Source organism: Misgurnus anguillicaudatus, chromosome 15 (genome assembly GCF_027580225.2).
Source record: "Misgurnus anguillicaudatus chromosome 15, ASM2758022v2, whole genome shotgun sequence".
NCBI lineage: Eukaryota > Metazoa > Chordata > Actinopteri > Cypriniformes > Cobitidae > Misgurnus > Misgurnus anguillicaudatus.
In genome coordinates this window covers 7,682,367-7,696,677 of record NC_073351.2, presented here as the reverse complement: position 1 = coordinate 7,696,677, position 14,311 = coordinate 7,682,367, and the positions used below count along the sequence as shown (strand labels likewise).

The 14,311-nt window shown below is 35.6% G+C and overlaps 1 protein-coding gene across 1 annotated transcript; it reads left to right on the top strand.

Annotated features, from left to right (window-relative positions):
• Positions 1-1,073: 1,073 nt before the first annotated feature.
• LOC129419570 (sodium- and chloride-dependent GABA transporter 2) lies at positions 1,074-13,403 on the top strand. Its single transcript, XM_055174728.2, has 14 exons — positions 1,074-1,575; positions 1,732-1,866; positions 4,151-4,291; positions 4,414-4,498; positions 6,691-6,823; positions 7,074-7,208; positions 7,548-7,651; positions 8,858-8,982; positions 9,080-9,192; positions 9,630-9,767; positions 12,177-12,279; positions 12,553-12,653; positions 12,765-12,935; positions 13,124-13,403. The coding sequence occupies exons 1-14, from the start codon at positions 1,437-1,439 to the stop codon at positions 13,244-13,246; spliced, it is 1,746 nt and encodes a 581-aa protein (XP_055030703.2). The 5' UTR covers positions 1,074-1,436; the 3' UTR covers positions 13,247-13,403.
• Positions 13,404-14,311: the final 908 nt, after the last annotated feature.

Sequence of the window (14,311 nt, the reverse complement as noted above, 5' to 3'; positions counted from 1 at the left end):
TGAAAATATGTCAGTGTTGATGTTTTCTGACTGTTGCGGTAATGAGATTTTTTAGGACTAATTTTTAAAATTATGTTACAAAAAGTGTTAAATGATAAGTAAAAGTTTTTAAATTAATGTTCCCATTTACTCCAGACTTTGTTTTTCAATGTCTGGTGGGAAAAAAAGTAAATTTAAGCAATTTTTACATTTTCATGCTTGACATTTTTAAAACCACGTTTTCGTGAGAATCACCCATATTCTAATTTTAATAAACAGAACTACGTCTAAAACAAACCGTTGAAGAGAATAGTACTTTTCCTGTGAGTTAAATAGTACTGAAGAGATGCTTTGTGTAAGATAACCAGACATTGGTGTGCGTGAGCTAATATAAATAGCCAGTAAAGAGACACTCACGTCTTTAATGGTTGGCTGGACAGTTTTTTTGGGGGGGGGGCAATGCCCCTGTAGACCCGGCATGTTTGGTAATGGCTAACTAACATTTAATTGTATTAATTTTAAGTTTTAATGTATACTTAAGGTTTGGTTGTAACACTGCCTTACTGTAACTAACCCCTCTGTTTAAAAAATATTTTCAATTCCCAGCTATCAGTTACTAGGAGTTGCTGACATGTTTCAAAATGCTGTAACAAGATCGTGATTAAAATTATATAAGGTTGGATTTTTTTCCTTAAACACCCCATTTGAAAAAAAAAAACGATAAAGAAATTTACTTTCATGTTTCCAAAACACTCTTTACAAAAACACATTAAAACAAATGCACAGGAGATATTCTTCTGACAGCAAGAAAAAAAGACCAAAAGCACAGATTGTTCAGCCCTGTAACTACTGTATACAAAATACATATGTTACAATAACCATGCTTTAGTTTGTGCCTCCCACCCCTATATAATCGAGGTTGAGTAAAGAACATGTTTATGTAGGTTTGTGTATTTTTCTGTGTTGTAATATGTTCGTAGAGTAAGTATAAAAGGCTTTTAAAAAAAATGTGTCAGCTAGTGTTTTGATTGGCATGCGTTTGGCCAGCAAACATATACATGCGTCACAAATAGTTTGCATTCTGCTGGTTAGATCCTACTCTGGACTAGCAGCTAATTTAGTCCCTGAAACGTGGGGTCCCGGTTCTAAAATCATCCCCAGTTCCTGTGGTGCCAACAGCAAAATGCCCTATTAGGACCTTTTTAAAGGGTACTCTTGCCCCAGTGACAGCTATTGTGATTTTATATGAGCTTTAGACTGCATAAATGACTTATTTGATTCTTAAATCATTTACTTTGTACTTTGTCATCCAGGAGTGGAGGAACAGTCAATGAATGTGTAGCTTGATGCATTTATAAATATTTACAGCTGATCAGAATCCATTACATTCAACACTGTGGAATTACAGCGATCTGGATATCAAGACTCTACAGGAGCGCTGGAAACACTTTAAAGTTATGAGCGGATCAGACGGACAGATACAGGAGAGAGGATACTGGGGAAGTAAAGCGGAGTTTATTCTGTCTGTAGCAGGGATTGTGATTGGTCTGGGTAATGTTTGGAGATTTCCATACCTCTGCTACAAGAATGGAGGAGGTAAGAGACCACATCCTCAGATTTTATAATATGAATGATTTCATATATTAATAAACATAAATAAAAAGTGCAAATAGGTGTCTTTTTCTATTCAGAAAGCTCCTGCCTTTTGTCTATAGTATTTAAATAATGTCTTTTGTACTGTTGTGTTTTCAGGTGCGTTTCTGATACCCTACCTGGTGTTTGTGGTTACCTGTGGGGTTCCTCTGTTCCTTCTAGAGACGGCAATGGGACAGTACACAAGGGAAGGTGGAATTACATGTTGGCATCGCCTCTGTCCAGTAGCTGAAGGTAAGAGTTATAAAAAAATCTGAATATTATTAATAAAGGTTTTTTTAAATAAGGATTTAAAAACAGTTTTGTGGCAGCAACTAGTAAAAACTGTCACATAATCCTCAGACTTAAAGAGAGATCTTAGGTCTGGTTATATTGTAATTTTGGAAATGCGTCAAAGAAAAAATTGCATATTAACCAAAATGTTATTCTGTCACATGCTGTAAAAGTCATGTGACTTATAACTCTAGAATTCAATGAAAATAATGTAACAAAATAATACACTATCCTAAAAATCTTACTAGTATGAGCTATGTGACATTAAACAGTATGAGACCATTTCAGGCTTTCAAAAGACCTGCAAAACATTAACGTGCCACTGACACAACCAACAACATACAAGCCCTGGCAAAAATGTATTAATCACTACACTTTAATGATGCTTACCCAACTCTTTAACTTCATATTAAATAAACAAATAACAGATATTCTAGCTTTGTTGAACATATCTTAAGCAATTTAAAGTGGACATTTCACTTCAACTTTTTAAAGATGTCAAATCAAACTTTGGTGTCCCCAGAGTACATATGTGAAGTTTTAGCTCAAAATATTATATAGATAATTTATTATAACATGTTAAAATTGCCACTGTGTCCTGTTGAATGCAAATGAGCTGATCTCTGCACTAAATGGCAGTGCCTGGGTTGGACAGATTAAGGAGCAGTATTATCCCCTTCTGACATCACAAGGGGAGCAAAATTTTTCACATGCTTGCAGAAAATGGTTAACCAAAACTTAGTTACTGGGTTGATCTTTTCACATTTTCTAGGTTGATAGAAGCACTGGGTACCCAATTATAGCACTTATACATGAAAAAGTCAGATTTTCACGAAATGTCCCCTTTAAATTAATTAATTATTGGCTTTATTCCAAATCAAGTAGAGGAAGGGAATCAATAACAAAAACATGTAGTCAGTACTTTGTCATTTTATAATGGCCTGGAGACATTGGGTCTCATTCACTATTGCATACGTTTTTCGTATTTATGCACACTTGAACCTCTCACAAAAACTTTGCCTAATCCACAACACGTGCGTACACACATGAGTTTGTTCTTATACTTGTTTTTACGTTACAGAAAATTTTAGAGCAGTTTGTAATAGAAGCGAAAGAGCTCGAAAAGAAATCCATGATGATATTTATTATCGGTAAAGTTTCGTTTTGCTTTGCATTTTTTATTTGGGAGGTTTTGCTGTCGCTGGATGAAGCCAGTGCTGTCCACAGGACTGAGTGACATTAAAGAAGTATTGGATGCGTTAACAAATATGATATACACAAATTAATATATTAATTAATATGACAGAGACGCGCATCTGTATCTAAAATAAAACATACAGGAGATCAAGTGATTGACGTTTGGACTTCTCATTACATGACGTTTACATTAGGCATTAAGCAGACGCTTTCATATAAAAATTTTAAAAAGGGAGGAAGGAAAGTGTGAAGATTTATTCGTGAAAACATCCGTAGGCACATCAGCATGGATCCGAAAGTATGGCCATATCTTCCTGATATTGTAAAATTCAAAACGGCATGATCTTTGCAGTGTTATAAGAGGAGAACAGTTTGTCATCAAATACTACACCGAGGTTTCTGGGAGTTTTGGAAGGAGTAATGGTTGTGTGTGTTGCCAAGGTTGAATGGATAGGTTGTGCTGTAATGTGGGTTGTGCCATAAATACAAGCAGCTTTGTCTTAGGTAGGTTCAACTGGAAGTGGCGTGTCTTCATCTAAGTCTTTTAAAAAAAAAAAAGGTCTTGCCTAGGGCAACCAAAGGACTAGAGCTGGCCCTGTGTCAGGTACTACCAAGTAAAGGCTGAAGTACAGTCCTGTTTTTACCTATATGCGAGGGTCCAGTATGCGTGACGCAATCAGTACTGTACCCCTACCACCGCTTATGTGCTTACAAGTGAATGGACTATAATGTAGCCAAGGAGATGCTTTGATTGTGTCGCAATGCGCATGTGTCAAACGTCTGTGTACACGTACGAGTCAATTAAACTCTACTTTGCAAGGCTGTGCATTTAATGTTTGCGCACACATAAAAAAACAGATTATACCGTGGGCTTTGGACTTAAGTAACCAACTGATTGTACTTAATGAATTCCCTTAATCTATTAAATATTCAGTAATCAGAGTAAAACTCAAAACAACAGGAACGCATTTGTCATGAAGGTTGACCAGTCAGGCAGGCTGTTTTGTCTTTATTTCTTTCTAGTCCATGTGTTTTTTTCTTTTGACAGGTATTGGTTATGCAGGACAGCTGTTGGTGCTGTACAGCTGTATTTATTACATCATCATTCTGGCCTGGGCGCTCTTCTACCTCTTCTTCTCTTTTAGCTCTCAGCTGCCATGGGCCAGCTGTAACAACACCTGGAATACAGGTGATACATTAAATGAATCAAGCTAAACAAATCAAACAATATTTGTATAATAACATTCTGAATATAATCTTAACATTCTGTAACAAAAAGGTAACATTATTTTTTTATATCTGTGTTGTTAGATGACTGTGTTAATCTTGCTGCAAAGAATCCTGTGAACTGGACAACAAAAATGAATTCTACCTCTGCAACTACTGAGTTCTGGGAGTAAATAAACACAAATAAATAAACATACATGTTTGTTTGTGTGCCTAAGTTGGGACTTTACATCGACTTTTTTTGTTTCTATCCTTTAACCTTATTCATACACATAATCACAAACCATAAAGAATACCTTTGTCAATTAAACCTTTAGGGACAGATTTACTAAACGGGGCAAATTACGTGAGAGCGACATTCCAAAAAGCTCAGATGGGAGTGGTAATATCTGCGGGTTATTTACTAAAAAGCTCAAATTAAATAACACAGGTGCAACCGCTGATTTCCACAATAACAACACAATCTACTAAGAGCAGCGCAAATTAGTTCAGGGTCTTAAATAAGCAGAGCTGATGCTCCTTCAGGTGCGGGTGATTTGCTAACACCTGATGCACTTGTGTTCAGCACCACAGCCATCTCAGCTGAAAATTCGGGGTGTGAAATCCCAGCTAACGAAGTCTGAAAAGGACTAAAGGACAAAAATGATATGTTCCTCTGGCATCCCAAATAAACTGTTACTTGTAATTTTTATTTTATTTTACCTTTATTTAACCACGTTAATCGGTTGAGAACAAGTTCTCATTTGTACGGAAGCCAAGAGAGGACATGCACTATTATTATTTTTGCTTGCTTGTTTTCTCGTGATCACAAGATATTTTCTCGTTATCTCGAGATAACAAAAGTTGTTTTCTCGTGATTTCGACATAATAAAAGTCGTATTCTTGAGATGTGATTAAAGCTTACGTGTACTCGGTAGAACGTGTTGTTTTGTTTGTAAACAGCAAAAGCACATTTTGCTAAATTAGCATGGATGAACAAATTTGATTTTACTTGTATAAGAGATTTGCTAAAGTTGTAATAGATTTGTTAATATTTACAATTTTACAGTGGTGTGACTTTAGGGACCATCTTTAAGGTACTTAATAATATACACGTTTATACTTTTAGCAGCATTTAAATGGAATGACTAAAAGTCAACAAACAGTCACAAAACCAACGTGTTTATGTGGTTGTCAGCTAGAATGCACACTTTTTAGATTGTTGATATTTATTTAAATAAACTGTTAAATACTATTGAAGATAGAAACGTGTACAATATTACTTTAGAGATGGTCCCTAAATTCACGAACATGAACGTCCCACTTTATTTATTTATTTATTGTCTATCGGCAACACATTAGCTACACGTGTGGACGAATTAGACCCCAACTCAAATGCATTAGCAGTCCACTTCAAATATTATGGACAGGAAATTACATTATGACATTTGGATTATCATGTCAGGATAACGAGAAAACAACTTTTGTTTTCTCGAGATCACGAGAAATTAAGTCATGATCACGAGACAACAAGCAAGCAAAAATAATAATAGTGCATGTCCTCTCTCGGCTTCCGTACATTTGCAACCGCGACCTGGAAAAAATACTCTGGCTTGCACCATGCGCTCTATAATCTTTGCAATGTCTCCTTTTATTTGCAACAATTGCAGCCATTTCAAGCGCAAAATTATTTAAGACATACTTTTTTCTGCGTTAAATAATGAATACCAGTAATATCAAATGCGCAAATATTAGTAAATCGCATTGCGTGAATCATTTAAATACTCTCCTCCCATAAATATTTTGTGTCTGAAAGGGAAACTCCTAGAAATGCATATGCAATAAGGTCATTCAGCAAAGTAACTTTTCAGCACTAATTATTATCCACTGCGCATCCTTAGTAAATCCCGACAATCGTTTTTAAACGCATAATGATGTTTTTTCGCTGGCGTAAGCTGTTAGTAAATCTGTCCCTTAAACTTCGGCAATGCTCAAACATGCAGGGTGAAGTCCCTAACCTGTTAAGATCAGATCATATATGCACTGTGAAACCGGACTTAGCATCAACAGGTAACTGCTCAATGTAGCATCTATGTAAATATGTATCTATGGTCCGAGCTAGTGCGATTGAGTAGAGGCGGGATTATTTTGCACATTTATAGATCGCACGTGAATAAAGTGTGTAGAGTTACATTCAAGCTGTTTTAAAGCATGTCTCAGGATACACTTTTGCATGGTATAACTATGCTTAAAAAAATGAGTTTATAGGGATAAAAGTATCGACTACATGGAGACTTTAAAATAAATTCATTTTTGGAATGATTGTAAAAAGATTAAAGCTTTATGTTTCATTTTCTGTATCTCTCTCATCACATTGTACAGACGCAGAGTGCTGTCTATCTCTGGTGGGATTGAACAGGTGGGTAAAATCAACTGGGAGATTCTTCTGTGTCTCATCGCAATGTGGATCATATGTTATTTCTGTGCCTGGAAAGGAGTCAAATCTACAGGGAAGGTATGAAAAAATATTGTCTGTAATACCATGTGCAGGTATTTTCGAGATAATTTGTTAAACCTCTGTTTTGTATGCTGCATTGGCTGTTTTGTATCCATAAATAACCTAAACAAATTGTGAAGTTCAATAGAAATGTTGATATGAAATCATAAATATATTATGTAATTTTAATTAAAACATAAAGATCTTTTTAACAATTGCAGCAAGTTGCAATAATAAAATGCAAGCATTTATTGCATTGTGCCTGTAGGTGGTGTATTTTACAGCCACATTTCCTTATGTGATGTTACTGGTGTTGTTGATTCGTGGGTTGACTCTTCCTGGAGCCGTACAGGGGATAATGTTTTACCTGTACCCTGAACCATCCCGTCTCTCTGACCCACAGGTACCCTCACCATCTGCCTTCCACATTATAACCATTTATACAACAGGGCTGTAATCTTGTGGATAAATGTTCCACAGTTATGCATTATTTTTTGATAAATGCACACCTGACCTGTGAAATGTTTTAAAATATCCACCAGAGCAATGTCATAGAAATGTCTGTGGTATGAGCAGAATAACTGACTCGTGTTGTGCCGCATTACCACCTTAATAGGTGTGAATAATTCAATGGCCCGTCGTCAATTATTCCTTACATATAAAGGCAAAAGTTAATTTAGATGCTAGTATTATTCTAGTATTTTAAAACTCGGTTCCTAATTTCATGTGGTGTTGTGTTCAGGTTTGGATGGAGGCAGGATCTCAGATCTTTTTTTCTTATGGTTTGTGTACAGCCTGTCTCACTGTATTAGGCAGCTACAATAAATACAACAACAACTGCTACAGGTTAGTGCTCTCTATAAAACAAATACATGAATGAATGAACAAACAAATAAATGAAGTGTATTTATTATATATTTTCTTTACATACTGCTTCATTTGAGAGTCAGAGCCTTTCTGTAAGGCCCTTATGGTACCTCATGGTTTGGTGTTTGCCCCCATCTTCTTTCCAATTTACACAACATTTCTGAAAACTTTTATTTGAATGCAACTATACTTTTCTATAAAATAATAAATCCATCTCCTTGGGTCAGTTGTTCAAAAGTAATCCATTTGGATTTAGAGAATCCATCAGATTAGATATACATTTTAAATGGGTTGTTTAAAAAAAAAAAACTTTTGGGTAAATTGTGATTTGTTTGATCTCAAAAAGTAGGATTATTCTGATCCCATCAGAAGGGTGGATTTCAGGAACAAAAATGTAATAAAACTTTTATGTTACTAAAAAACTTATGAATATACAGTTAGTCATTTCTATTAATATTTTTATATTTTTCATTAGTTTTTTATTTTATGTTATTCAGTTCAATCCTTATGATGATAAAGTATTCAAAGTATACCATTGGGCTACCATTTAAACCTTCTAGTTAATTAAGAAAGAAATAAAGTCCATATAAATCCCTCATGCAGCAAAAAAAAGCAAACCAAAAATTTTTAACATTTAATTTTGATTTTAATTTCATTTTGATCCAGATTAAACTTTTAGAACAACTAGCCCAAGCAGATATGTTGAGGCATTTCTGACTTTCTGAGTTTACATCTGCTTAAATAATAATTGTGACCCTGTCTGTGACATCCTGTCTTTGACATGACCATATTTAGTCCGTATTAAAGATGTTATATTTTCACAAAATAATCCTATATAATGTCATAAAGTTTTTATGTAGAAAAAATTTATCACAAAAGTGTACAGGCACAAATATAAATAAAGTTTGTAGAGTATTACCTAAGCAGCACAAAGGTCATGGGTTCAATCCCAGGATAGACACAGAATAATTAAATCCACTGTAAGTGGCTCTGAATAAGTGTCGGTCAAATGTGTAAATGTAAAGTGCAAAGCCAGAAGAAAAACCCGGATCAAATGAATCTTTTTGGAGACATTCTCAATTGTAAGGAAGTTTTCTTTTAATAAGTTGCGTATGAAAACATTTTTATGGAGTTCACAATATAGGTAAATATGTATGTGTGTATAATCTATGTCTTCTCTTTTAGGGACTGTTTGTGGCTTTGCCTTCTGAACAGTGGTACCAGTTTTGTAGCTGGTTTTGCTGTGTTCTCAGTCCTGGGTTTCATGGCCCATCAGCAGGGCGTCCCCATCGAGATGGTCGCAGAATCAGGTACTGCAATATTCTTTGATATAACAAGACGTGTAGGTGATGTGTTCATTTACTAAAGAGTACTAAATACTCAACGTCAGGTATTTCTCTGTTTAAGGTCCAGGTCTAGCGTTTATAGCTTATCCACAGGCAGTAGCTATGATGCCTTTCCCTCAGTTGTGGGCTGTGTGTTTCTTCATCATGATTATTTTGCTGGGCCTAGATACACAGGTGAACTTTAACACACACATATACATAAGAGGTGTAAAACCTAAATAACAAATATAGAAAAGACAATGGTTTTCTTTTTTTAATTTATTACATTTGTTATTTATATATTTCTCAGGGTACGTTCATGTTTTGAGTGTTATAAAGCTATTGAACAATTCCAAGATTATTGCTAAAAGGCTAAAAGATATCTTTTAACACATGCTGACAATAAAATAACATGTTGTAATAAAATATTAGCTAGGCACTATTAGAAAAATGAAAACAGATAAAAATAAAGCACAAATGAAATAAAACAGAAAAAAATGTGACAAAATTGTGACAACTTCTGTGTGTGTATATTAATTGAAAAATTTGTCATGTGTTTGGGTTAAAGTTGAAAACTGGGGGAAAGGAAATATTGCACAGAACTAATACACTTGGGTTGTGCTACTTTTAAGTTTGTTGCGATGGAGGTTTTTATGACGTCAGTGACAGACCAGTTCCCCATGGTGCTGCGCAAAGCTGGACGACGAGAAATCTTCCTCCTGCTATTCTGTCTTGGCTGCTTCTTTAGTCAACTTATCATGGTTACCGAGGTCAGAAGAGTGTGTGCATGGGTTATATGTTATGTTTTTCTTTAAATGATAAGTTTGTTACGTGACGGTGTATGTCATGTACACTCACCTAAAGGATTATTAGGAACACCTGTTTAATTTCTCATTAATGCAATTACCTAATTAACCAATCACATGGCAGTTGCTTCAATGCATTTAGGGGTGTGGTCCTGGTCAAGACAATCTCCTGAACTCCAAACTGAATGTCAGAATGGGAAAGAAAGGTGATTTAAGCTATTTTGAGAGTGGCATGGTTGTTGGTGCCAGACGGGAGTATTTTACATTCTGCTCAGTTACTGGGATTTTCTCGCACAACCATTTCTAGGGTTTACAAAGAATGGTGTGAAAAGGGAAAAACATCCAGTATGTGGCAGTCCTGTGGGTGAAAATGTCTTGTTGATGGTAGAGGTCAGAGGAGAATGGGCCGACTGATTTAAGCTGATAGAAGAGCAACTTTGACTGAAATAACCACTCGTTACAACCGAGGTATGCAGCAAAGCATTTGTGAAGCCACAACACGCACAACCTTGAGGCGGATGGGCAACAAAAGCTGAAGACCCCACCGGTACCACTCATCTTCTCTACAAATATGATAAAGAGGATACAATTTGCACAAGCTCACCAAAATTGGACAGTTGAAGACTGAAAAAATGTTGCCTGATCTGATGAGATTGATTTCTGTTAAGACATTCAGATGGTAGAGTCACAATTTGGTTTAAACAGAATGAGAACATGGAGCCATCATGCCTTGTTACCACTGTGCAGGCTGGTGGTGGTGATGTAATGGTGTGAGTGATGTTTTCTTGGCACACTTTATGCCCCTTAGTGCCAATTGGGCATCGTTTAAATGCCACAGCCTACCTGAGCATTGTTTCTGACCATCTTCATCCCTTTATGACCACCATGTACTCATCTTCTGATGGTTACTTCCAGCAGGATAATGCACCATGTCACAAAGCTAAAATAATTTCAAATTGGTTTTTTGAGCATGACAATGAGTTCACTGTACTAAAATAGCCCCCACAGTCACCAGCTCTCAACCCAATAGAGCATCTTTGGGATGTGGTGGAACGGGAGCTTCGTGCCCTGGATGTGCATCCCACAAATCTCCATCAACTGCAAGATGCTATCTTATCAATATAGGCCAACATTTCTAAAGAATGCTTTCAGCACCTTGTTGAATCAATGCCACGTATAATTAAGGCAATTCTGAAGGCAAAAGGGGGTCAAACACAGAATTAGTATGGTGTTCCTAATAATCCTTTAGGTGAGTGTATATGTATGTACATTACTGTGCAATTTGTTGTTTTTGCATTTGTATAGTGATCATTTCTAATTATTTCTCACCCTCTTTATAAGAATACAACTAGAAAATGCATGGAAATGTGTATGTAGTATTAAAAACAGTGTAAAAGTATAAGCTGAAGTGTCAAGTATTTTGGGTAACTCTCCTTCCACTTGAGCAATAGCAGGCAACTGCAGGATCTCTTAAACCTATCCTAATTTCTAATTCTAATCAAATATCTTCAGTCTCCTCAAAAAAGCTCAAGATGTGTTTCCTGCCAAGAGAGGTCACACTAAATACTAATGCCTAAAGAGAAGACATTTAGTTTGAAATTGTTTTGTTTATAATGTTGTGTACATATTTTCTGAAATTTTCTGTTTGTATCTTAAAAAGAGTGAAAAATAAAATAAAATTGTGGCTGGTGATGTGAAAAAATACACAACACGTGCAAAGTTTATAAAGACATAGCCCACAACAATACAAAATATTACCATCAAATGAGGATCTACAAATACTAATATCAGATCAGATTGTAGTTTGTGTTTATTACCTATAAGCTTTTTGTTTCTCTTTGCAATTCCTTTTATGTATATTAAAATAAAACCTATTTTTTGCCAAAGTATTTTGTCAAATAAATACCTTAAAGTTTTAGCATTTTGTACCATCCACATCATATTTTAATGGTTTAACCTAACCTAAAAGGGCAATAAGTAAAGAATAATTGACGATGGGTTGTTGAATTATAAGAAAATAATGCACACGTGGTTATGCCGCAGGTGTGCATTATTTTCGAATAATTTAAAGGACCGGAGTCAATTATTCTGCTTATACCACGGTTACCAAAAATATTGCTCTGGTGCCTATTTTTCAGACATTTGAAAAGTTAGGTGTGCGGTTATTGAAAAATAATGCATACCCATGGAACATTTCAACAGCCAATCAGAATAAAGCATTCAACAGACCCGTGGTATAAAAGCAAATAATGTACATATTTGCCTCCAGATATCACTCTGGGCCAATACTGTAAATTGAGTTTTTAACACATTTTATATTTATACATACATGCTGTATATATTTAAATTGTAATGTCTTATTGTGACCTGCAGGGGGGGATGTATGTATTCCAGATGTTTGACTACTATGGTTACAGTGGAGCAAGTCTTCTTTTCATTGCTGTATTTGAATCTCTAGCCATGGGTTGGATCTTTGGTAAGTAACAGACAAGCTACATATATTCTGATTTGTGTTTTCTTTACCATGTGACTGAGACATTTAAAACTGACCAATCAGAAGCCTGCATTTTATCCCCATTATACTAAAGGATGACTCCCCAAAACATATCAGCCCATAGTGTTTAATGTCTGCCAGCATTTCTATAAACTTAAGCAAGCAAAAGTTTCCTTGCAGAGAAAGAGATGTGTGTAGCAATAATAAATTTGGTTAACTCCTGCAGCCCTGTTTCATATTTCACCCATATCACAGGTGCTGAGAAAATGTTTGACATCATTGAAGACATGACAAAGACGCGACCCAACTACATATTCATGCTGTGCTGGAAATACCTGACTCCTCTTGTGTCCATGGTAATCGAATCTGCATTTCTGTATTTGTTTGGGCGCACAGATGGTTTATATTAGTTACAAGGTCAATTCAAATCCTAATGACAAACATATATTCCTCTTGTTTATTGTCAGGTGTCTCTTGTCTGTTCTCTGGTACAGTACAAGCCCCTGACATATAACCGCTGGTATGTGTACCCGGACTGGGCGTATGTACTTGGCTGGTTACTGGCCCTGTCCTCCATTTTGCTGGTACCTGGATGGGCACTGGGCAGACTGATTACTGAAAAAGGGAGCCTAAATCAGGTGAGGATGAAAATATGCCCACCCTGATTTCTTAACAAATTAAAAGTCCTCAATATGCCTTGAAGAGGATAAAAGTGTTCAATAGTTTCAGCCAAAGTGAAATTACATAGCAAAGAATCTACTTCAAATGCATTTGAAATGTAGTTTTATTTCAATGTTTTAAGGTTAATGTCTGTCTGTATTGACAGCGCTGGCATCAACTGTGTACTCCAGATACAACCCTCCCTCTCACCTGTAAGCAGCTGGCTGAAATACAGCAAACAACTTGTGCTGCAGAAATGGAAGACTTAGTCAAGACCGAGCAAAACTAACAAAAGTATTTAAGAGATTTCTGTTTAATAAAATCGGTCTTCATTACTAAGCTTCTTGAGGGTTAGCCTCTTAGACTCAATGGGGTGGTTTTCCAGACAGGGTTTATCCTAGTGGGCGATTCTCGCGAAATTAGACTTATGAGGTGTCATGTAACATTTTGATAAAAAAAAGTAAATGCTATCAAAATAAGAAGCATACAATTACAAACATCTCTTCATGATTTCAAATGGCATCATACAAACAAATTTTTTCCACATTTAAGGGGAAAATGTTCATACCCCAATGGGTTCATGACAGGATTTGGGTTATTTGACATGGAAATATTTATAAATAAAAAATTAAGAAGCTTCAGTGCATGTTATCCTACAAATTGTTACAGTTAAGAAACATGTGGTATTTGGTGATCATTGATAAATGTCGAGACAATAATAAGGAATATAAATGTGTCCAAGACCAATTTTCTCATCCTCCGCAGCAATTTTCAATCATTGTTTAAGCCCTCAATAAATTTAAGGCAGAGTGCACAATGTTTGAAAAACGCTTTGGAAAAGGAGACGGGCCGACTACCAAAACACACTTATAGCCAATCAGCAGTAAGGAGCGTGTCTACTAACCGACATCCTTGCCGGGTTGCGTATGTGTGGGGCGGGTCTTGTAAAAGAAGGTCCAGATTCTATTGGGGTAGGGGCGTGTTTGTTTAGGTGATTTCAAATATCAACATTGGCTTTCAAACATTGTGCACTCCGCCTTTAACTTTTAAAAAAAAAATTGACAGACATAATTGACTTTGACACTCAAGATGGCTGCCAGGTAAGCAGTTCTTATTTTTTCTCTCCAGTTAATAGTTGAAATTTTGTTTGTCATAGTATCTAGACAACTTTTTAGTTCTCATTACCGAAACATGAGTTTGTAAGTGCATATATTTAATGTAATATCATGTTGAGGTAATGATAATTTTTTATAATGATAATCTAAAAAATTTAAATAATTCTATAAGAAATATTTTTAAACCTTCTAAAAAAATAGTTATAGTAAGGTCAGACCTTAATCTTATATGTGCAATA